Genomic DNA, 26,173 nt, shown 5'->3' with positions numbered 1-26,173 from the left:
TTAATTTTTTTTGCCTGTAGGTCTAATCCAGACTCACCCCCCACTCCCCAATATTTAATTACAGAATAAGACAAAAATCCTTCCTTGGGCCAGTCACCATTGTCTTCACGGTCTGAGTTAAACCAGTTATCTCTTTTTTTTTTTTTTGTTAAAGATGAGCTTTGGTGGAGTTTCTCCAAGTCCTCTGGAAGGGGTGGGGGCTAGGAGGGGACAGTAACCGAGGGAGGACACAGTCTGCACAAGAGGAACACCACGTCTGCTCTGTCAGAATTTGGTGAAATAAAAATAACCTTGGGGAGAAGCTGATTTACAGTTTTCTGCTAATGGGATTTGAGAGTTTGTCAACATGACGTCAAATAGACAAAATAACGTTGGTTAGAGTCAGTGGGTTGGAATGCAGAGTCCCCGTGTCACAGTGCTCGCGCTCCATCCCGCAGTCTACGTATTCCTCCTAGCATGAGAACCTGCTGCAAGACAGGTCCGCACAATATTGCGCATCAGGTACCGATTACTCCATGTCTGCTGTTCCTGAGCGACGTGTAGCTTCATCTACGGCGTATAAAAACCCTACAGAAGTTTTATATACTGAACTATATGGAGCGGAGCAATCACGTGCTACATCTCGGCAACAAAGAGCTTGGTCGCTGTCCAGGACCCACGTCTGCCAGAACAAGCGCTGTAAAAGACCTAGGCCCTTTGAAATAAGAATTGTCTAATAGAAAACACAGACGGTCAGAGCTCTCTGAGAGTTTTCTGCACTCACACAACACATATGTCACCAATCAGCACAGAGCCATGACTTCATGGCAGGAACCATTTTATGTTGCATGTATTCATCAGAAGGGGCTCTCCTGCCACTGGCGCCTCTTCAACCTTTCCGAAAGCGTTACACTCAATAATGGCCAAGGCCGGGCATATTATTAGTGAGATTCAGTCTGTCCGAGCCTGGGATTTGCAGCACAATATATATATATATATATATATATATATACAGTCAGCCAATCAGCACTGATGTGTATACCGTCTATGTAATCAGTGGGAGCATGTGGCATCAGTCAGCTGCTCAGTTTTGTGCTGACGTAGGTTTGAAGCGCACTCAGCTTCTCTACTGCACTAATAAGGGTGAGAGATATCACAGACAGCGGCTGCAATTGTCACAACATAGATAAAGGAGGCTGTATGATAGTATGTGTGAGGACTCGGTACCATCTTGGCATAGTAAAAGTATACATAGCCCCCAAAATCCTCAGCGCCTATGTATGGAGTACCAAAAAAAAGTCATTTAATTTGGGAAGTTTGTCCAGGTTACATTAGGATAACGCAGAGGTTCCAAAACTCCGCCATTAAAGTACACGTTTTAAGGCTATCCATCCATCCTTGATTACGGGTGAGTTAATTAGTACCAAAGTCAATTTGATTTAACCATCTGGACTTAAACACAGATATCCTTAAAACCTGGAATGTAATGGCAGAGTTTGGGAACCTCAGGTATAACAGTAGACAGAAGACATCTAGTACACCATGTAGCAAGCAGCATGTAATATGTGGTTCTGGTTGTTACAAAGCTCCCTATTCTAAGACACTGTATCTCCCTGTAGCTGGCTGTCACCTTGCGGGGGATACGGTGTTTGTAGAAGTCATGGGTGGTCTTACATTGGCCTGCGGGGCACATTAGTTTGGACTTGATTGGGCAATTGATGACTTTGATCGCTGCTTGTGCCTATATAAAGTCCCTATGTCCGTCCTGGATCTCTGACCATAGACATGCTGGTATCCTATGTGACCCTAATGGGCCCTGGCACCGCCCAGGCCGTCCTTGTGCCTTCATGCTAATGCCGCTACAAATCATTTCCCCTGGTGTACATCCGTGTCTCTGATTGCGCAAGGACTGAGACGCCCACTGTCAGTGCCCGAAGACGCTGTTATCGCGCCGGTCACACCATCGGTCGTAGCGGCCCTATAGTGGGTGCAGTTCCTCCCATTTGCCTATGGCCTCCTATGTGAGTGGTTCAAACACGATCGGCGACACTCCCATAAGACGCAACATCTCCGGTTGTCTGTTTAGCCATCCCGTTACCTCCCGGTCACCACCCAGGAACGCCCCTCTCATTTCTGCTACAATGCAGATAAATTTCTGCTGCGGCTCTGTATGATCAAAATTGTGACGCATGCTCAGTGCGAATCCCATACATGCGCAGACGGGAAACATTGCACCGCTGCTTCCAACATCGCTACTGCGTCCCACTCAGAGCCAGGCCCAATATGAGACACACATACAGACTGTAATCTCCAGTGTGCTGCGTAATATACAGGCGCTATATGCTTCACGCTAACTGTACAGCGCATCTCTCATCATTGTCTCGGCGGTAGCGTGATGATATCGTATGCTCCCATTCACAGCACCCAGCGCAGAGCAGGCAGAACACTGATCAGCTACAATACTATAACCCCCCCCCTCACCCCCGCCTCTCTTCCCTTATAGTACACAGGTAAGATGGCAGCACTAAGAGATCTCCCCTTCCCAGCACAGAGCAGGCAGAACACTGATCAGCTACAATACTATTACCCCCCCCCCTCACCCCCACCTCTCTTCCCTTATAGTACACAGGTAAGATGACAGCACTAAGAGATCTCCTCTTCCCAGCACAGAGCAGGCAGAACACTGATCAGCTACAATACTATTACCCCCCTCACCCCCGCCTCTCTTCCCTTATAGTACACAGGTAAGATGGCAGCACTAAGAGATCTCCTCTTCCCAGCGCAGACCAGGCAGAACACTGATCAGCTACAATACTATTACCCCCCCCCCCCCTCACCCCCGCCTCTCTTCCCTTATAGTACACAGGTAAGATGGCAGCACTAAGAGATCTCCTCTTCCCAGCACAGAGCAGGCAGAACACTGATCAGCTACAATACTATTACCCCCCCCCCCCCCACACCCCCGCCTCTCTTCCCTTATAGTACACAGGTAAGATGGCAGCACTAAGAGATCTCCTCTTCCCAGCGCAGACCAGGCAGAACACTGATCAGCTACAATACTATTACCCCCCCCGCCTCTCTTCCCTTATAGTACACAGGTAAGATGGCAGCACTAAGAGATCTCCCCTTCCCAGCACAGAGCAGGCAGAACACTGATCAGCTACAATACTATTACCCCCCCCCCCTCACCCCCGCCTCTCTTCCCTTATAGTACACAGATAAGATGGCAGCACTAACAGATCTCCCCTTCCCAGCGCAGAGCAGGCAGAACACTGATCAGCTACAATACTATTACCCCCCCCCCCTCACCCCCACCTCTCTTCCCTTATAGTACACAGGTAAGATGACAGCACTAACAGATCTCCCCTTCCCAGCACAGAGCAGGCAGAACACTGATCAGCTACAATACTATTACCCCCCCCCCTCACCCCCGCCTCTCTTCCCTTATAGTACACAGGTAAGATGGCAGCACTAAGAGATCTCCCCTTCCCAGCGCAGAGCAGGCAGAACACTGATCAGCTACAATACTATTACCCCCCCCCCCCCTCACCTCTCTTCCCTTATAGTACACAGGTAAGATGGCAGCACTAAGAGATCTCCTCTTCCCAGCACAGAGCAGGCAGAACACTGATCAGCTACAATACTATTACCCCCCTCACCCTCACCCCCACCTCTCTTCCCTTATAGTACACAGGTAAGATGGCAGCACTAAGAAATCTCCCCTTCCCAGCACAGAGCAGGCGTTATTACCATCCCAACCTGAGCTCTGCATTGAAAGTCGTCTTATTAAAATCTGCTTCCCCCTCGTTGTGATTTATTTCAGGTCTTATGAATAGTTTACACAAAGGTTCACCGGTGCCCGTGATATATAGATGTGACCACATAACCGTGTGCTGGGATTTGCTGCAGAAATGGGCTAAATGTTATTAATGAGAGGTTTCCCAGACAGATCTGATGACAGCTTTTAGGCTTCACAATTTAGCCCCCTCAGGGAGTAACAAATTTCACTGTCTTATTAATGTGCTTCCTCTTCATTCCTTCCTCACCAAGTCACGCTGACCTCTCTCTTTTCTTGCTTCATATATTATTGGGTTTTGTCTATAAAAGTTTAGACGAAAGACTCGCAGGAGAATCCAGATGTCACTGGCAGATAGTAACTACAGTGTATGTTATAGAAGGATTCTTATTTACATACTTCACATATTTTCTTCTCCCGATCTCTGTCTGTACTGCAGGAACCGGTGGCAGACTGTCACTCTGCGCTGTCAGATTCGCTCGCAGCTGGGGGTCACTGAGACCGTGCTGCCCTCCTGTTTGTACGCAGCCAATGCTGTCACAGACATAGAGGGGAACAGTGGCCACTTCCCCTGAGTGAGAGACTCAGTCGCACACAGATATACAAGTGTCACATATCAAATTAGTCAGCAGAGTCTCCGGGTGCATCCTAATCGCACCACATAGCGACTTAGGGCGGTATGCAATTAGTTTTGCACCCGCGATAAAGTTCCACTGCCGGACTTTCCGCCTACAGCGCGTCTTTTGGCCGCGGAAACTTATCGTGCACGTCTCCGCTATTCGCTGTATTCAATTCCAAGAGACGCGAAAATGGCCACACGCGAAGTCAGAACAGGCGGGAAGTGGTGTCAGAATCAAGGAAATCAGCCTGAACCCCTTAAAAAGATGCAGAAACATTGGGGATCAATGTAGCAGTCCTATTAAAACTGTTTGTGGTACTTATGTTGCTCTAATTAGCATATTTGCACGAGTGGTGAATAATGGCATAAAGCAGTATTTTTTGGAGAAAATAAGTAGTCCTGGCACATTTGGGGTACCTGAAAATGGGTGCAGGCATCTTTTAATGTCTCTGAAGTGAAGGTTTAATAAAGTGAAATTCCTCCGTCATAAAAGCACCTGCAATCCCAAAAACACTTGGACCCTTCTTAGAGCACCCCCAGAACTCTAATTTGCTAGTTTTTTTAATTTGTCCCCCCACTGATTTTTTTGCCCCCAAAATGAAAGTACTTTTTTGGGGTGTTGTTAATTTTTTTTCAGGAATTTTTTGATGCAGTTGTCCTTTGGGGGGCTGTCCCAAGGGTTCTGAGTGGTTTCCCCACCTTGGCACCCCAAGATAAAAATTTAGCACTATTCTGCTGCTATTCAGAAGCAAATCTTTTTTGCCTATTACACTGCACTGATATTCTGCATACGCGAAAACCAGGTGGAATTGAATAGGGAGATAAGTTTCCGACAGGCGAAAAGACGCAATCGGCGATAATTTTTCGCGGAACTCGCCTTTTCGTGTCTAATTGAATAAGGCTCTTAGACGCATATTCTACAAAAAAAGATGCCCGGCACTAGCAGAGTCTCATTGAAGCAGGTGCGCCCAGAGGGGCGGTTTTGCGCGACTGCAGCAAAGACGAGTGAGGATACATGTAGGTCTGAAGGTGAGAGCAAGGCCTAACTAGGAGAAGGTCTGATAGGATGAGGAATGAGCTAGTTATGAGGGTGAGAGCAAGGCATCACTAGAAGATCTGAGACAGTGAGGAATGAGCTAGGTCTGAGGGTAAGAATGAGGCATTACTAGGATAATGTCTGAGATGGTGTGGAATGAGCTAAGGATGAGATTGTGGTATTAGTAAGAGAAGATCAGTTAGGGTGAGGAATGAGCTAGGTCGGCATCACTAGGAGAGGTCAGAGTTGGTGAAGAATAAGCTAGGTCTGAGAGTGAAATTGGAGTATCAATAGGAGTTTAGAGAGCGTGAGGAATTAGCTAGTTCTGACGGTGAGATTGAGGTACTAGTAAGAGAAGATCAGAGAAGATGAGGAATTAGCTAGGTCTGAAGGTAAGCGCAATGTATCTCTAGAAGAAGATCTGAGAGTGTGAAGAATGAATTAGGTCTGAAAGTGAGAATGATGCATCACTAAAAAGTCAGAGATGGTGAGGAAATGTGCTAGGTCTGAGAACGAGGCATCACTAGGAGAAGGTCAGAGAGGGTGAGGAATGAGCTTAATCGGAGGTTGAGAGCGAGACTTCAGTAAGAAAATCAGAGAGAGTGAGTACGGAATGAGCAAGGACTGAGGATGAGAGCCGAGGTGTCAGTGGGGGAAGATCAGAGAGGGTGAGGAATGAGCTAGCTCTGAGGGTTAGAGTGAGACATCAGTAAGAAGATCAGAGAGGATGAGTGAGGAATGAGCTAGGTCTGAGAATGAGGTATCATTAGGAGAATGTCTGAGAGGGTGAGGAATTAGCTAGGTCTGAGAGTGAGAATGAGGCATCACTAGGTGAAGGTCAGAGAGTGTGAGGTATGAGCTAGGTCTGAGGGTGAGAGACATCAGTAAGAAGATCAGGGAGGATGAGTGAGGAATGAGGTATCACTAGGAGAAGGTCTGAGAGGGTGAGGAATGAGCTAGGCCTGAGAGTGAGTACAAGGCATCACTAGGAGAAGGTCAGAGAGGGTGAGGAATGAGCTAGGTCTGAGAGTGAGTACAAGGCATCACTAGGAGAAGGTCAGAGAGGGTGAGGAATGAGCTGGGATATAAAAGACTGAGTACAAGGCATCACTAGGAGAAGGTCAGAGAGAGTGCAGAATGAGCTTGGTCTGAGAATGAATACAAGGCATCACTAGGAGAAGGTCAGAGAAGGTGTAGAATGAGCTTGGTCTGAGAGTGAATACAAGGCATCACTAGGAGAAGGTCAGAGAAGGTGTGGAATGAGCTAGGTCTGAGAGTGAGTAGGAGGCATCACTAGGAGAAGGTCAGAGAAGGTGTGGAATGAGCTAGGTCTGAGAGTGAGTAGGAGGCATCACTAGGAGAAGGTCAGAGAAGGTGAGGAATGAGCTAGGTCTGAAAGTGAGTAGGAGGCATCACTAGGAGAAGGTGTGGAATGAGCTAGGTCTGAGAGTGAGTACGAGGCATCACTAGGAGAAGGTCAGAGAGGATGAGGAATGAGCTAGGTCTGAAAGTGAGTAGGAGGCATCACTAGGAGAAGGTGTGGAATGAGCTAGGTCTGAGAGTGAGTACGAGGCATCACTAGGAGAAGGTCAGAGAGGATGAGGAATGAGCTGGCATATAAAAGAGAGTGAGTCATTAGTAAGAGCACCTCAGAGAGGGCAATATCTAAAAAAAAAAAAAAAAAAATGCCCAGAGTTGGTGATACAGGAAGAGTGAAGGACGTTTGGATTTGGATGTACGATCATACATACTATTGGTGGGGAATCGCTAGCCAACCTAATTTTTTTATTTATTTTTTAAAATATTGTAGGTCCTGGAAGTGGTGAACCTGTATAAAGGGGTTTTCTAGATTGCTAGCTATAGCTTTCACATTTAACGTAAACTTACTAAGCATGTTATTTTGCTCATTAGTAAGTGCTAGTTTCATATCTATAATGGCTAAAACAATATATAATACATTGATTAAATGGATATAACAATGGTTTTGATTCCAGTGTGAAACAAACTATTACATTACAGTATATTCATGTTCCTGACACCTCAGGGATCAGTCTCTAATTTGCCGCTTTCTCCATAAATCCTCACATCTGACTTTTATAAGAGGCTGCTTCGGTTTCTTGCTGGTTAGTTTATACTACAAGTGTGTTTGAAGCCCATTAGTGCCTTTGTTTGCCATTAAAAGCCCATCAATCATGTATTAGGGTTATTTCATTCAAAGGAAATCTGGGTATACTTCACATTTATTCAGACAACATATTTGTTCATACGAGACCCATTGACCTTCCATCCTCAGAGCTGTGCCTGGTTCATCAGTGATGCAACGTAAGTGTTGGTAACAGAAAGGAGACTGATGATGAAGGAAGCCCCCCTACCATCTCCACCTGTTACCTGTGAGAGACAAAGCAACAGCCGAGTCAGGGCACTTTCTACCAGTCTCCCAACAGAGATCCCCCCCACCCCCCTAGATAATCCGTTTAGATCTGATGTAATAATACTACATCCAACACAAAAGACAGTCATGAGAAGGACACAAATCTGTCTTCTCGTGATGCCGAGCCGGTTAATTGTAAGAAGATGCTACAATCGCTCACTACTCACTAGTGGAATCCCAGCCAGAGTCTCCTTGCGCACATTTGGTAGCCTGGCAAAGGAGATCACAAAATCCTTCTGCGTCTCATTTGTCAGTGATGGCAGTCTCTCCACATTATCTGGCAAATCAGACCTGGTGTACTTGGTGACCTCTCTGTGACATGTAAATAAAAGCCTTTGTCGTTAGAAAGAATGTAAGTGAAAGCGTTTGTGTGATTATTAATCACTGGGGAGCTGGAAGCACTTGTAGCACATTGCAGACAAATGTTCCTATCCACTGCCTGATATTCTTATATTATTATACGTATACATCCTCACACATCTATGCTGCGGTCGGGCCAATCGGTCCCTCTCTGCACTTCAGGTCCCGTGCAACTGTGCTAGCGATGGGCGTCTTTTTGGGGCGAAAATGCTTCTTAGTTACAATGTGATGCACCAGGAGACTGTGCTTATTACTGTGATATGCGACGCTTGTATGACTGTGTGCGACTGTCTCTGAATCTGTACAGGAAGTGCTACAATGTGGCGGACGCAGCTTTTGTCATTCCAAGTTCCCTTATGTGCTTCATATACAGACTCAGGTGCTCACAGATATACAAGTGTCACATATCAGACTGATCAGCGCATTTTCGCCGAAAAATACGGCAGATGGTAAAAGAGTTGCACGGGAGTCATTTAGCACAGCGTGGCGTGTTGAGGCTAGATGTATGAGAACACATCTGTATGGTAATTTTATAAACTATTTATTACCAGGTATTTATATAGCGCACACATATTCCGCAGCGCTTTTACAGAGAATATTTGGCCCAGTGGAGCTTACACTCTATATTCCCCATCACATGGTCACACACATACACACTAGGGGTCACATCACTCCCTGCCCCAGTGCTTACACTCTATATTCCCCATCACATGGTCACACACATACACACTAGGGGTCACATCACTCCCTGCCCCAGTGCTTACACTCTATATTCCCTATCACATGCTCACACACATACACACTAGGGGTCACATCACTCCCTGCCCCAGTGCTTACCCTCTATATTCCCCATCACATGCTCACACACATACACACTAGAGGTCACATCACTCCCTGCCCCAGTGCTTACACTCTATATTCCCCATCACATGGTCACACACACACATACACACTAGAGGTCACATCACTCCCTGCACCAGTGCTTACATTCTATATTCCCCATCACATGGTCACACACATACACACTAGGGGTCACATCACTCCCTGCCCCAGTGCTTACACTCTATATTCCCCATTACATGGTCACACACATACACACTAGAGGTCACATCACTCCCTGCCCCAGTGCTTACACTCTATATTCCCCATCACATGGTCACACACATACACACTAGAGGTCACATCACTCCCTGCCCCAGTGCTTACACTCTATATTCCCCATCACATAGTCACACACATACACACTAGAGGTCACATCACTCCCTGCCCCAGTGCTTACACTCTATATTCCCCATCACATGGTCACACACATACACACTAGGGGTCACATCACTCCCTGCCCCAGTGCTTACACTCTATGGGCCTGATTCAGAGCCGCTCGTAAGCGGCCGCTCGTTCGCTCCGAGCGATGTTTGCCCAACTGCGCATGCGTACGGGTCGTTATACGCATGCGCGAACCAGTCAGTGCGGTCGAAATTCATGTGCTCGCAAAATAGCGAATGCCTGATAATTTGAGTGACAGAATGAGGCGTATGTGGGTGGTAACAGGGGAAGGTGCTTGAAAACGGGGAGTGGAGATCCGATCGCAGGCGTGCTTAAAGGTCAAAACGGGCGTTTTATGGGTGTGCATAATTAAAACAGCAGCGTCATTGACCACGTCACTGGGTTATTTTATAGCCAGAACTGCTCGCAAAATTGTGGTAGCAAAAACCAACCACAAGAATAGCGAGCAGCTCATACCCTGGTCGATGTACTCGATTAATCTAATAAATAGCGGACATGACATAGGATGCGAGCGGCCAGGGGGCGTAGTTTCCCCAAAAACGACCGCAAGTTTTGTTCGCTCGTTCAGACCTAGAGGCGTGAACAGACCGCAAAGAGCGAACGGTTGATTTGAATAGCCACCCCTATTTTCTGGACGAGCGAGCGCTAATTGCGTCCGGCTCTAAATCAGGCCCTATATTCCCCATCACATGCTCACACACATACACACTAGGGGTCACATCACTCCCTGCCCCAGTGCTTACACTCTATTTTCCCTATCACATGGTCACACACATACACACTAGGGGTCACATCACTCCCTGCCCCAGTGCTTATACTCTATATTCCCCATCACATGGTCACACACATACACACTAGAGGTCACATCACTCCCTGCCCCAGTGCTTACACTCTATATTCCCCATCACATGCTCGCACACATACACACTAGGGGTCACATCACTACCTGTCTCAGTGCAGCTTACACTCTATATTCCGTACCATATGTTCGTACACATACAAACATTTTTAACCCTAATCAGTAAATTTTTGGAGTGTGGGAGGAAACCCACGCAAGTACAGGGAGAATATACAAACTCCACACAGTTAGGGCCGTAGAACCCACGACCTCAGTGCTGTGAGGCAGTAGAGCTAACCATTACACCGTCTGTACTGCACACTAGTACTCTAAACAATTTCTCTCCCCATTGAGGAGAGAGAGAGCCTGGGTCCTCTGGTGCGGATGATTCAGCCACGGCAGCCAGACTGTGTGACTCACTGCAGATATCAGAGCAGTGTCTCAGCCTGGTGTGGTTTGTCTCTCTCTCTCGGAGGTGTTACATTCTACATTACAAAGAATGTGTCTCTGGCCTGTACCGCCGGTTACTCCACTTAATAAACGGACCTGACATTATAGGTAACTGCTTAATTGGGCTCTGGCAGTCAGTTTTGGCGGCCCGTGTTTCCCCACCCATTTCTCTTTAAATCCTTTTCCAGTTATTGGTGAGCAGATGTAGTTACAGAGTCCTTGGCAGTGGGACCAGAGATTGTTACTGTTGTATAAAATGAAAGGCTTATCTGTGCAACGCGTACAAATAGCTTCACCGAGCCTGAGGAACAGTCAGCAATGTGTGTACATCTCCTGTAGTCTGTGTATGAAATGGGCTCTTTCCTGGTTTTAATTCCCTAAACTTAGTATAAAGTCTGATTTCCTGCGTCATCTGCTCTATAACCGCGACCATATGCCATATCCGTTTAGTGATGATCTACTGAGAATTTCCATTCCATTTATGAACAAATCATTATAAGGAATATGCTCAGCCCTCGTAACCATTACCCAGATGGAAACCATGCATGAAACTGGTGCTGGTCATGTAGATGATTGTAGTGTAAGAATGCAGGAAGAATCTATGTTGTCCGTTTTCATATCTGCAAACAACAAGGCCGGGACCTGATTAGTTTATTGCAGCCTTGTGTCCAACCATCACCATCCGTCAGGGGAGTCTCGGACAGACTGTTACTAATGCCAGATAAAATGGCTGACCCAGCAGGTATCGCGGGCATACACTATGAGATATCACAGTGTATTGGTCCTGATATCTGCACTGCCCCCGGGGTGGAGACATTTCCCCGTTTCACTGCCCGATGCAGCCATCATTTAACTTACAAAATATCGCATTGGACGGGCAGGCTGGACGCATTGGACGGGCGTGCTGGACGCATTGGACGGGCAGGCTGGACGCATTGGACGGGCAGGCTGGACGCATTGGACGGGCAGGCTGGACGCATTGGACGGGCAGGCTGGACGCATTGGACGGGCAGGCTGGACGCATTGGACGGGCGTGCTGGACGCATTGGACGGGCAGGCTGGACGCATTGGACGGGCAGGCTGGACGCATTGGACGGGCAGGCTGGACGCATTGGACGGGCGTGCTGGACGCATTGGACGGGCAGGCTGGACGCATTGGACGGGCAGGCTGGACGCATTGGACGGGCAGGCTGGACGATCTGGCAGCCTGACCAAGCAATATTGGTCACCTGCACACAAAGTAGATTTATCAATCTGACGATCTGCTGATATTGTGCGGATCACCCCGATAATTGTATCGTGTATGCCCGGCAAAGGCAATAACCTTATTTATCTCCCACAACTATGGAAGAGATTTGACACCATCACTGCGCTTGAAATGGGTTTACTTCTATTATCCTTCTGTGCTGTGTGTTTCTGTATGCCGGGTTATTATTACCATTGTCTTTGTTTACACAGGAATTAGTTTTACACACATACAAAGTTGCAGATGAATCTGCGTGGTAGCTCTCCGTATACAGAGTCACACTCAGATTGGTCAGTGTAGCTAGCAATGTCGTTTTGTCACTTCCATTTGTATTGTTTATACGAATAAGATGCACATTTTGAGCGAGAAAGTCGCTCGGCGTTGGTCTGGCGCACCAAGAGGGGCTATTTGACGCAACTGAAGTAACAGTGTATGAAGACAGATCTGTGGTTGTACTGAGCTCTCTGCTTTGGATTCATTTTTCTAAACATCAAATCTGAGTTCTAGCTAAAAAAAAGCCACAAATATAGAAAGCACCGACTGATCATATAAAGATGGGGCCCAAAAGCAGGAAAAATAGGGAGAATTGAAGTAATGTATTTAGTACAAGTTGCCGGCAATAAATGAATGTTGTCTGAGAGGAGAGAATCTAGGTATTTTGTATGACATATTTCCTTCTTTGTACAACTTATTTCCGCCAGTGTCTGCAGCTGCCCGTCCATTACAGCGTTATTATGCTTGTACACATGGCCATGGCTCAGATCATGCTGCGTTTCTCTGTACGGCTGTCATAGACTTGTGGTTTACCTCATTTTACAGGAATTGAGTACTGTGCATATCGTGCTGTCACTAAGGGGCGTATCTATAATGGGTGCATTGTGTGCGGGACACACGGCACCCTGGGTCCAGAGGGGCCCCACACCGCACACCCTGCACCCATATTATTTTAAACTTACCTGTCCGTGGTCCCGTGGTGGGTGCCAGTGCTGCTCAGTGTTCCACGCATGCGCAGTAGACTCCGGGCACACTCTAGTGCCTGGAGTCTACAAATGCTCCGATGACTGGCTAGCCCCGTCAGTTAGCTGTAAAAACATTTTTGTGACTGATATAAAATATTAGTTAAAGAAGACTTTTGGCTGTTACAGCTTCACCTCCCAGGACTACAAGTGACAGATTAATATGGGAAAGTTGACACAATTCCGGGGGTGAAACATATGCTCAGTGTGAGGTTTGGATGGAAATGAAACACTCAACACACTTTGGTGTAAGATGCCTGAAGATTCCAGTGAAATAAACAATATATTAATATTATTTCACCTGCTGCCACTATACCCAGCATTCTACATATAATATCTTTGTATCGCTAATGACACCGTGACTTGGCTGCTGGAACGGTCTGCAGCTGGTAATCCAGGCACTCGGTGCCAACCTCTGTGGTCTGTACATGTAACCATTGCAGGACATCCGGGCTCGCAGCAACTGAGTATCACAAGAAGTTACTTGGTTGGGCGCCGTAATATGTGTACAATCCCTTGTATGTGTGTAATATTGTCCGAGAAGTTAAAGAGAACATACGTCATCTCCCACATGGCATAAAGGGACAGAGAGTATGTGCCCCCATACATGTAGTGTGTGATCGGTGATGCCATACTCCCCATTCCAGGCTCTCAGGACCCTCCCTCCTCAGCTTAGCAATGTGCAGCCCTAAATCTGCTTCTAGTTTGACATAATAGAAGCTTCGAGCAGAAACTCTGCGTCTCTATAAGAAACGAGCGGTTCGTTCGGCTGCTGAGTGGTTTCATGTGGTTCCTGCATTTTGTATTTATTATTTAATCAAATTTTAGATGACATCTACTATGAATGGTAATAAAAGTCATATGCACACAATGATTGCTGTTATATGATGGGCCACAGACCTGTGTCCAGGTAACACCGCTTCTGGAACAGTTGTTACAATGTGGTAATAAAAGCTTTTAACCTGTTACTAGCAGACAGGGGTAGGTCTGATCTTGCTCCATTTGCCTTTACACATTTGCAACATTGGTTTGTCCTAAATCCACTGTGTAACAGTAAAGTAAATAGGACGCTCATCCTCTTGTATGATTCCTTATCACTTAAAGGATAGCTACCGCTATAGACTGGCTCATAAAGACCACTTTGATGCAGCACAGGACTTCCACCCACCAGGAGCCTCTACCTGCTAGTTGTTATGCCAAAGCGTGCCATGGGGATCGTTCTGATCCTGCTGGAGACTGGACTCCCACCCAATACATCACCGCCAAGCTAGTTTAAATTTAAAGAGACCACGACCGATCAACCGGCCCACTAGAGTTGCCCCGGGACATGCCAAAGTAGCTGTCTGACCCACTTTCCAGTACAAGTTTTCCAACCCATGTATCATTAGTAGACGACGAGCCGAATCCTTCATGGCTACGTACACTCAACTGAGATTGAGGCCGCAAATTTGGCCTTGCGACCATGCTCAGGTTATCCACACTTGGGGCCTGTGGATAGCACTAGAAACCTTGGTGCTCATAATAAGAGGGGCTGATTTCTACCTGCAGCTGCCTTCTACCTGAGCTAATACCATCCGGCATTGAGACGTCTCAGGCTGCAACCATTTGTCTGGAGGGCCCTGAAAATAATATGGTCTGTTGGTGGGCGAGTATCTTCTATTGCACAGTGGCTGCCACACATCTCATGTTACCTACAGCACAAGTGTAGTCCACAGCACTTATCCCTCCCACATACTCACTACTGAGGCCCAGTAAGACCATCCTGCACAGAGGCTGCCACACATCTCATGTTACCTACAGCACAGGTGTAATCTACAGCACTTATCCCTCCCATATACTCACTACTGAGGCCCAGTAAGACCATCCCGCACAGACTCTACCACACATCTCATGTTACCTACAGCACAAGTGTAGTTCACAGCACTTATCCCTCCCATATATTCACTACTGAGGGCCAGTAAGACCATCCTGCACAGACTCTACCACACATCTACTGTTACCTACAGCACAAGTGTAGTTCACAGCACTTATCCCTCCCATATACTCACTACTGAGGGCCAGTAAGACCATCCTGCACAGACTCTACCACACATCTACTGTTACCTACAGCACAAGTGTAGTTCACAGCACTTATCCCTCCCATATACTATATATACATATACTCACTACTGAGGCCCAATAAGACCGTCCCGCACAGAGGCTGCCACACATCTCATGTTACCTACAGCACAAGTGTAGTTCACAGCACTTATCCCTCCCATATATTCTATATATACATATACTCACTACTGAGGCCCAATAAGACCGTCCCGCACAGACTCTACCACACATCTCATGTTACCTACAGCACAAGTGTACTCTCCCATACACCTACTACTGAGGCCCAGAAAGACCGACCTTTACAGAGGCGTTGGCCTGCTACACTCTTCCCATTTTATGCTCAACCCATATGGATATACAGTTCCTCTGCTAATATGGCCTCCACCAAAGCACCCTGCTGCCTGTAACGTTTAAACAATCCACATGGCCTCCCCCCAGCTTTGTAGGCAAGATTGCTGCTTCATGCCTATTGTGCCGAAGGTCTCTTATTACCCCCTCCCTTTTCCTCATTCTTACGTCTCATGTTCTTCCTCTCGCGTCTCGGCCATATCTTATGCTGAATTGGTTCTGGTTGCATCTTGTTTGAGCCGCATCCTTTTATATTATTCTGCATAACTGTTGTCCATGTTTCATGATGGTCTCCCATATCTTATATCTTCTGTCTGCCATGCAACTAGATTTCAACCAATTTGTTATAATACCGCATTCAGACAAAAAACTTCAATCCGGCTCAGACCCGGGATACTGAGCAGCTGGGGGTTATCCCTTTCACACATGGGTGAAGACCCGGGTTATTTCCGGATCGTCACCGTTCACACCGGAACTGGGTCTTTTGCCATTCAGTCCCCCGGCCAATCAATTTCTTTTAGGCATGACCCGGGTCACACCATTCAGACTTGAACCAGGTCGTCGACACGGGTTGCAAGTCCAAGGAAAAACTAATAGTGACCAGGGTCGTGGATCTGGGACTGTCAACCTAGGTCGGACCTTTCAAATATGCAAAAACCTGGGTCTTTGTCATCCTGTATGCCCATTACTCACCTTCTGTATGATTTTATAGTGATGTTTTGTATTTATACTATGATTATCTGCTGTGTATTGTAATTTGCTGAGGACACTTTGTGGGTTGAGGTCTGTGTTATTGGATTAAGAATTGTTTTCTATATAATTGTAGTTGCTTTCTGCCAACAAGGATGCCCTTATTAGCTCCACAATCCGCTGCTGGGCATTATTCACCCTTACACTGTATATTCTGTAACGTAACTCTTTTCTATTTGGTCAAGCAACTGACTTGACCTATACAGAACGTTCCAGCCAGCGGCAGGACCATAAGGAGATTGCAGGATGTCCCCTATTTTCTACATAATGGGCAGCAAAAATGAAAGTGATTAGATCTATATAACGCCCAGTACGGAGCTGATTTATTCTTAATTTTGAGTAATATTTTACTAGCAACATGTGTGGTTTTGATTTAAATATCAATTAAATGAGAATGTTTATAATATTACATCACTGTGGTTTGTGAGCTCCCCGTGACCTGCACACATCAATCACGCATGAATTTGGTGCAGTTGTACCAATATCAGAGTGAGGAGAAGACACGGGGGGCCAGTGTTTGTCTTATATTAAATACTCGTGCTAGGAATGTTCAGTAGCGAGTCAGCACACTGCACCTCTCCAAGCCAAACACACACAGATCCAGCGCAGACTTTTCATAATGAGTCAATACAAAGGTTTGAACTTTCTATTCTGTACAAAATATTTTTTTCCCAAACTGCTCTCTGGGTGAATTGCTGCAGCCGATTCTATTCAACTGTGGCATAAATGGGGTTAAGGAGAACTTTGGATGCCTTTGTAGATGTTACCAGTCACACAATGCAAAGTCTATTATTCAAAGTATAGGTGTTTAAATTGTTTGTCTTTTACTTTATGTATCTTTTCCGTACAGTCTGTTGTATTTCCCAATGACTTTGGCCACGTGTAGCCTGTATCTGTGTGTTAGAGGGAGGAAGCGGATTCTGTAGACATTCTAGTAATAAGACAAGAAATATGGAGAGAGGACCAAAGGTCATTACAATGATTCCATTCTGATGGATAGTCTCAGTCACCCGGAAACGTTTTGTATATAGAAGTGCTGTAACTAACTATCAGTGTAAATAGCAGTGGTTTGTAGCGATTCCTCAGATAGAGGGGTTTGTTCTCACCTCTGCGACTGGAGTTGCTGGGGCACTGCATGAGTTAGGCTGTTCCTGCATACACATGCCACTCAATGTTTCCTGGCCATTACAGAGAGCTCAGTGGTCGTCTGCTCCGGAATTCCACCCCTGTAATCGTTACTGTGGTATGCTTATTTGGCTGGCACTGAGTATACAATACTTTTTTTTTTTTTGGAACCTCTCCCAAAATCTCTGCTTTACCACTTCACTGCCGTATTGTATCACCAGAGGCCAGGGAGACCAACCTGCAGGCAGGGCCGTAGCTAGGGTAGTGCGGCCGGTGCCATCGCACAGGGCACCAAAAAGTCTAGTTACAGCTCTGCCTGCAGGTTCTCCACATCATTGTATAGAACAATCACTCAGCCATCCCAATGTGTTGTGCTTCTAATGGCTTCACCAAATATCTCTCACTCCCTTTAGGTACTTCAAGGTGCCCAACTCATTGCTGTCGCCTCTGCTGACCCGACGTCTGGCGTGGTGGATGGCTCCCCTCTTCAAGCCAATGACATCCAGGTACAATATGTCCAGCTCGCGCCAGTTACTGAGCCATCGGCAACAGCTCAGGTAAGTGTGTTAGATCACCCGTGTCCATAGGTCATTTAATACCAGAAATGTTTTTGAACTACATCCGTTATTCATGGTTTATGTAACTTAAACCCCCCCCCCCCCATGTTTCATGGAGTTGCTGCCTTAACTCCTTCACTGCTAATGACAACTGGGACTTGTCATAAGCACTAAAGGAGTTGAAAGTCCCACTTTATTAGACGATGTCGCTGGCACTCGGGAGGAGTTGAGCATGATGGCGTCATTAAGCACCACCCCCTCCAGGGACAATACTACACCACAGAGAGATCATTACAGTGTTCTATCTCCCCCCAATCCGACACCCACAGATTCCGTCCCCTCTTTCACATGAAGTGGCCTTTTAGTGGGTTTTGTCTGGAGAGCACTTGTAATCTCCGGACAATATCGGCCTACGCTGCAGAAATACTAATAGACCTGGCGGTTGGATGAAGCACTTGGCGGTTACTGTGCTGGATTTCCCCCATTCCGGCTTCCATCATACATCCTTCGGGCACATCCTCATTTTAAAGTGGGGATTTCCTTCTTTCACTTCCATGCCCCATTACTAATTATTGTCCGGTTGATTAGCAGACAGTAACACCCTGTAAAAGTGTGACGCATTCAGCGATAGAGGGGCTCACTTGCCCAGATCGCCCTCTTCCTGCCATCAATAATACACAATGGTCCCTTCATTTGATGTGTATCAAAGGAGGCTGCCATGTCATTCCTATACATTGTATTCACTCAGACATGTTACTCTATTATCATCGAGCGCAGATGTTATTATGAAAGCTGGGTGTAGCATCCGTCTTTTTGCGGTTTTGGAAAGGTGGATTAATTTTTTTTTTGTCCATGTTGGTAGATTGTCTTTGCCGAGTTAGGGGAAATAAGTGAACGAATGATATTTTTTGAAAATGTAATGTCTTCTGTATAGGTAATGCATTAATAATTACTTACTGTATACTGATGTTGCAATGTGACCAATCCAAAAAGTTCTGTTATAGGCTCAGTATCGAAGGGGTAACATTGGTTCAAAGCAGGGAAAAGCTAACCTGCGCTGTTCTTGTGCACACTAGTGCTACGCGCTCGTCTGTAACAGCTGTAAGATCAGTAAATCCGCCATAAAAGAGGCTCCAACTATCAGTTTTACCGAATGCTCCTGAAACCACTTGAAATATTGTGATGACTGACATATGAAAGATGATCTGTAGCAGTGTGAGAAACATGATAGGGCCGGAGTTCTCAGACGCTGGATGGAACGATCACTGCAATCATTAGATATTTAGAAAATAAACTTTGAGAAGAAATCCTCAGGGACTTGTCAAAGTTAGAAAAAAGAAAATCTCTGCTCCCTCCCGCACCAGAGGACCCAGTCAAATTCCAGTCCCACTGGTACCAGTTACATTGGTATCTCGTTAACCAGTTTGTTGTATGTCAGCCAAGATAGATAACTACACCAAAGAACGGCCCAGAAAAAGAATACAGACGTCATTTCTGTTTTACAGGCGTAAATTATCCCAGGCTTATATCTATCTATGTGTATGGAGAGGGAGAGCGCTCTTTATACTGTACCCTTTATTTACTAGATGATATGTTAGGTGTGTTATATTTCACCGTCTTCATAATGCCACCCGGTGATGGCAGTTTTGGTCTGTGTTTTAACCAGTCAAATAGTAGTAATGTTACAAAAGCAAGTTTTCATTTGTATATGTTTTTAGATAAATTTGTCTAGAGCCAAAGTAGCTGTTGTATTCATTCTTCATCTGTGGTGTGTAAGTAGGCTGTTTTTAAATATATGCTACTAAAAGATCATGTGGTCATTACCATCCCAAAAATATTCTCATCAGCACCGAGTAAGTGTCCTGTCCACTTGACTGCATTAGAGAAAAGCCTGCATGTGACAGGGGCAGTGACATCATGTGAGGAGGGGAATGGAGGCAGCAGGAAGCCACTAACTGAGAGTTATATAGTGAAAGTAGCAGGGTCCCCAGCAGCACAGAGTAGTGATGTCAGTCTGTGGCTTCCTGTATCAGTGGGACAGGAGCCTGCGTTATATAGTGGGAGGAGCAGGGTCCCCAGCAGCACAGAGTAGTGATGTCAGGCTCCTGTCACACTGATACAGGAAGCCACAGACTGAGAGCTATATAGTGGAAGGAGCAGGGTCCCCAGCAGCACAGAGTAGTGATGTCAGGCTCCTGTCACACTGATACAGGAAGTCACAGACTGAGAGTTATATAGTGGAAGGAGCAGGGTCCCCAGCAGCACAGAGTAGTGATGTCATCCTCCTGTCACACTGATACAGGAAGTCACATACTGAGAGTTATATAGTGGAAGGAGCAGGGTCCCCAGCAGCACAGAGTAGTGATGTCAGGCTCCTGTCACACTGATACAGGAAGCCACAGACTGAGAGTTATATAGTGGGAGGAGCAGGGTCCCCAGCAGCACAGAGTAGTAACGTCAGGCTCCTGTCACACTGATACAGGAAGCCACAGACTGAGAGTTATATAGTGGGAGGAGCAGGGTCCCCAGCAGCACAGAGTAGTGATGTCAGGCTCCTGTCACACTGATACAGGAAGCCACAGACTGAGGGTTATATAGTGGAAGGAGCAGGGTCCCCAGCAGCACAGAATAGTGATGTCAGGCTCCTGTCACACTGATACAGGAAGACACAGACTGAGAGTTATAAAGTGGATGAAACAGGGTCCCCAGCAGCATATATAGTAGGGATGCCTGAAAATCCCTTTAAGATGTTTTCTCTTGGGAAAGAATGGGGGGAGGGGGAGATTTTATTCAGCAGTATGTGCCATCCCGGAACGGCAAATCTCGTCCTTTGCACCACATAGTAGTGCGCAGGATAACTTGTGTCAGCAGTCTTATTATATAAGTGTGCTGTCAAGTATTAATGGTGATGCTTATTTGTACATCTAATGGAAAAAAATTTTAACCACACTTCATGTATGTTGTATCAAACGGTTAAAAGGTCTATAAATGTACATGGTGACGAAAGAAAGAAAATGTAAATGAGGTTTTGGAAATTCAAAAGATTAAATGTCCAAGTATTTAAAAACAAAGTTTTCAACAAATGGAAACGTAATGGAATTTCAAAACAAAAAGAAAAAAAAAATCCGTACAGGCATAATTCCCGGAGCATTGAGCGAGCGATATATATTTATCTCCTGCTGTTATAACATAGAATAACCGCCTTAGTGCTCCAGTCCAGCAGGAATGGCTAATAAAGGTTTTATCAGTGCCAGCAATGACTTATATTCAGCCAAGATCTAAATCTGCTTTTTCAGTATTTAATTTCATGTCCCTTCAATTTCTTAAAAAATAAATCCAAGTAAAATATCCTCAAAGAATCTTACAGTTACGTACTAGACCCAGCAATGTCGCCAATTTACACATGACTATTATCACTAACGTCTATCATAATGGGATGAATACTATTGAGTCCAGCCCAGAGATCATTGCTCTGCAGAACTTCACACATTTTATTTAGTTAGTTTTTAAAATGTTTACTTATTCTGAAAAGCCAACATTAATAACTAGATGTCAGTAAGGCAACTACAACAATTAGAGGTCTATGCAATTAGCCACGAAGGGTGTGAGTTGCTGTCACCATGGCGTTAACACGATGGCAACGGCGCCTCATCTCGCACCCCTCACGGCCGACTCCGAGCCTGAATTTGCACAATTTCGCTCTGATCCCTATGGAACTGCGAGCACTTAAGTGCGAGGTCGGTCTGCCGCCAAGTGTGGCTCTTGTCACAATGACTCGAACACGCGAGGTCAATGCTGACAGTTGTATTGAGCCCCTCTCAGAATTGAGAACTGGGGCATGGAGGAAGGCAAGATGCTACAATGATGTTTTAACATGAGGATGGTACATTTGCAGAACTTCACCTGTTGAAGACTTGTAAGAAAGCTTGCCGACCACGCTCAGACTTTCTGGGGGAGATGTATCGGATCTTCTGAAGAGGACAGCTGGAGAAATTACCCCCATCATCCAATCACCATCTAGCGATCATTGGAAAAAATGTTCTTGATATATGATAGATAGAAGCTGATTGGTTGCTATGGGCAACTTCATTTGTCCTCTTTAGGTGGTTAGATACATTTCCCCCATAATGTTTGATGCAGAACACAGTCATTTATTGCAGAGGGATGAATGGTGCATCCTGTGTGTTGGGTCAGTCATTCACATGAAAAGCCACATTATAACTAAATGCAAATGGCCATGATTACACTTCAGCCTCCTAGGACTTGTGTAAATGAGGGATATTTCCCCAAACCCTCAGGGAGCGGAGCTGTCACTGCGCTACACCTAGGATCATTATTTCTGGATATCGCAACATGACTTGTCCTAGTACCAGGGTCGGCCCGAGACAATTTTTTTTGGTAAGCAGATATAGATTTTGGCGCCCCTCAGTTGACTGTCATCTCATCTCACTCATTATATCCCCCTGACCATGGAGCCCCTCACAGCCCAGCACCCCTCATCACAGCCCGAGTCATCGCAGCCCCTCACAGCCGCCCTCATCCTAGCCCCTTTCATCACAGCACCCCTCATCACTCCTCACATATCCCCCTCATCACAGCCCCTCATATCCCCTCTTCACAGCCCCTCTCACTCCCCCTCATCACAGTCCACCCAATCACAGCACGCCTCATCACAGTCCCTCACAGCCCCCCTCACCACAGCCCCTCTCACTCCCCTCATCACAGCCTCTCATATCCCCTCTTCACAGTCCCACCATCACAGCCCCTCTCACGCCCCCTCATCATAGTCCCCTCCATAACAGCCCTTCCATCACAGCACCCCTCACAACAGCCCCTCTCACTCCCCTCCATCACAGCACCCCTCACCACAGCCCCAGACATCACAGCCCCTCTCACTCCCCTAATCACAGCCCCTCATATCCCCTCCCCCACATCGTGCCATACCCTCCCACATAGTGCTTTCCGCTGCCCCCTATCCCACATAGTGTTTCCCCCATCAAACAAGTTGTTTCCCCCCCATCCCACATAGTAATTTTACCTCCCAACATTCCACATAGAGTGTCCCCCTATCCCACAAAATGCTTTCCCCCTGCCTCCACTCCCAAACCCCAGGGTCCTCCCAGGCAGGCTAAACTTACCTGTAACACTGGCAGGAGGGTGAAAGGCACCCACCCAGGCCAGGGCTGTCTCCCGGCTGTACCGTCCTGTCTGAGTGACAACGCTGCCGGGGACTGTATAGGCTGAGCACTGGTGTGGGGGCGGGGCTGCCTGATGACTGAAACAGAAAGTGGCTGAGAGATACGATGAGTCATAAGGCAGCCCCTCCCACACCCCAGTGCTCACTCCTGTCCACTATCCAGAGTCCAGTCCCCGGCGGCAGATGCTGATGCTGGCCGGATCCCCAGGTGCTAGCCCTGCATGTAGCTGTGAAGCCCCTTCCCCCCCAAGGCTACATTGCATCGGCCAGGGCGCTGATGGCAGTGACCACAACCTGCACCCGGCCCAGCCCGCCCCTTTCTGTTCACTTTCCCATCCATCACAGTCACTCCTCGGATTCTTTCCAGCGCCCTTCACAGGACGGCGCCCTACTCAGCCGCGTACCCGGCGTAATGCTCCGGCTGGCCTTGCCTAGTACAAGACAATCACAGGCCATGGTCCAGCATCTGTCTGATAGCACAGTCACATACACAGTACTTCTACACAACACAGTGACAATTACTGCAGAACGGATTAAGCAGCCTATGTATTAACTATCACGGTACTGCCGCGATTATTAACAGTCCACCTTTATCCCGCTATGTACTACCGGAAACTCGCAGGGACAGCGGTTCCGGTAACCGATGTCCCCACGAATTATATCCCTGGCATTTCTGAGAAGTCTTTTTCTGAAGTGAAAGACTTCCCCGGGGAAAGCTGACACTGCGCTAGGGATGGCCATCGATGATTTATAATCATCGATTGTTTATGGCCGATGTCTAATACTTTTGACCTCGATGGAGGAGAACCTAAAGCGCAGGTATCTCGGGATGCAGCTGTAGGTGTCTATACTGTGATACAGAGTGCAGCTACATTTACATGGGAGCTGTCCCATTAGGCGGTCCCGCTATGTAGAGTGACAGAATTGTCCCTGATCGTGGTCACTGTATAATATTATTTCTCTGTGTTCTTCAGGCCGTGGAACCTCTGCAATCTGCTCTGCAGTCAGAAATGCACATCGAACATGGAGCTATTCAGATTCAATAGCGACGGCAAGAAGCCCCCCTATAAACATGGACCGGCAGCCAGCAGCATGCTGGGGACACATCTGCTTAGTGCACACACATGTTAGTGGACACGCATTGCCTTCCACGGCTCAGACCTCTGGCGCTGGACACTGGTAACCTCACAGGACCAGACTGCAATGGACGGGGCTAGCGCTGTGGATTGGAGGCAGAATCCATTACATGAGACTCTTTGTACTCTCTGATACGCTATTTTTTTATCCTGTATGATTTGTATCTAAAAAGAACAATTATATCTTTAATAGCAGGTATGGTTTTTTTTGTTACTATAGATTGGTTTCCATTCTGTGTTGTCCCAAACTTGCTGTAAATAAACTCAGTATAGAGCAATAACAAGAACTGTTACTGCCTGACTGTGGCAGGGAATCCATGTACTAATCTGCCTGGTTGGGACACTTAATGGCCACAGGACCAGAAACTGAAGGGCAAAGTATTTATACAGGCCACTAAAAGGTCTGCTCCTCTGGGTGTAGTGTATGTGTAGAATGTGACCCAAACGAGACGCCCTGAATCATTCCCAAACCTGTCTGTAAAAGTTTACACACCATGAATGAATCCGATATGGGAATCTGATCTAATAGAATAACTGGTTTAGTGCAAGTCAGGATATTCCGTGTAATCATCAGTGGACATTTCTGGTAGTCCCTTATGTAGCCCAATGACAAGTTCCCCATTTTAATTTGACAGACTTGAAAGTGACTTATAGCTGATTCATGTTTCGCTAAGTGGTAATAACCACCCCATTCCCTGTGTGCAATATACAACACTTTCCATCTTCCGGAGAAGTCAGCATTTGTTCAGTTCATGTATTTAGGGTCTTTTTCCAAACTATCTGCTGAAACCAGTTTTATTTCCGTAATCAATAGTCCTGGAGTAATAGTCTGTGTCAGAAGAACAAAATCACTTTGCTGCGAAAATACTGTGAACATGGCAAATATGGAACCAGATAATTACAATATTTGCAAGTTTTGGGCAAAGTAATTTAATGAAATGCTCTGTAAAGTGTTTATTATTTGAATTTGCTAATAATGACACTTTTAGCAGAATATACACTGTCTCTGACTTCTGTGATCTAATTGTTAGCATCTTTGACTGGACATTTCTGAGCATCCTCAATAAATGTGTATTTATCAGCATTATGGATACAGAGTACTTACTGTTTTGGACAGGTTAACAGAAGGGATGGGTGAGGAATGCATTCTTGGCTGTGGAGGTGAAGCCTGCAGGGGTTTGTTTATAGATATGAGCAGGCTCTGTGGTTTGAGAAGCCACCTCATGGCTGGCTGGCTGGAGGCACAAGATGGAGCCAGCTGGCACCAGAGAAGTTCAATTTTAGAATAACCACAGGCGCCGTGTAGGGAAACATGAATGCGCATGGCACTGGTGACAAGGACAGGTACTAAAAACAGCTCAGCACAGAGCTGGCTTACACGACCCCCTCTAACGCTTTCTCCTACGCCCTTACCAGATGCCCCCTGCTAAGGTGTTTCCAGACAACAGCATAAGACATGGAGACAGAAGATCAGAATTTTATACTGTATATCCATGCAGGGGACTTCTCAAAGTGTACAGTATATACTTGTAGAGCTGATGATGGTATGAAGGAAACAAACAACAGGGATATATTTAGTCAGATTAAGAGAGAGAAATGACAGCATATTGCTCTTATAGGGACTTTATAACGTGAGCTGACTGAGGACTGAGCTGCTGTTTCCTCTCGCCTCATTACTGCAGCTAAACTTTACACCATTAATATTAATAAAAATGCATAAAGCCTATACTCAGCCCCGTGCTTTATAAATAGGTTTTATTTCATTAATGCCATTGGCCTGTTAAAAGGCCAAATCACTTTTAAAGAATCTGCCTCCCTCTGGTTACATTAAATTCTTCCTAACATTTATTATAGGAATTTCAAAAGAAAGATGTCACCTTTACCCCATCAGTGATAGGGCAATAG

The 26,173-nt window shown here is 46.2% G+C and overlaps 1 protein-coding gene across 1 annotated transcript in view; it reads left to right on the top strand.

Annotated features, from left to right (window-relative positions):
- BANP (BTG3 associated nuclear protein) overlaps positions 1-25,346 on the top strand; it is a 493,255-nt gene extending 467,909 nt beyond the window's left edge. Inside the window, exons 12-13 of the mRNA XM_088447981.1 lie at positions 17,792-17,935; positions 24,107-25,346. Of these exons, the coding sequence (XP_088304107.1) occupies positions 17,792-17,935; positions 24,107-24,178 (216 nt within the window). The 3' untranslated portion in view covers positions 24,179-25,346. The remainder of the gene's footprint in view (positions 1-17,791; positions 17,936-24,106) is intronic.
- Positions 25,347-26,173: the final 827 nt, after the last annotated feature.

The sequence above is a fragment of the Taudactylus pleione genome, unplaced genomic scaffold, assembly GCF_031769625.1.
Source record: "Taudactylus pleione unplaced genomic scaffold, aTauple2 ptg000447l, whole genome shotgun sequence".
Lineage (NCBI taxonomy): Eukaryota > Metazoa > Chordata > Amphibia > Anura > Myobatrachidae > Taudactylus > Taudactylus pleione.
The sequence above is the reverse complement of the archived record's forward strand: the minus strand, read 5'-3'. Positions and strand labels throughout refer to the sequence as shown.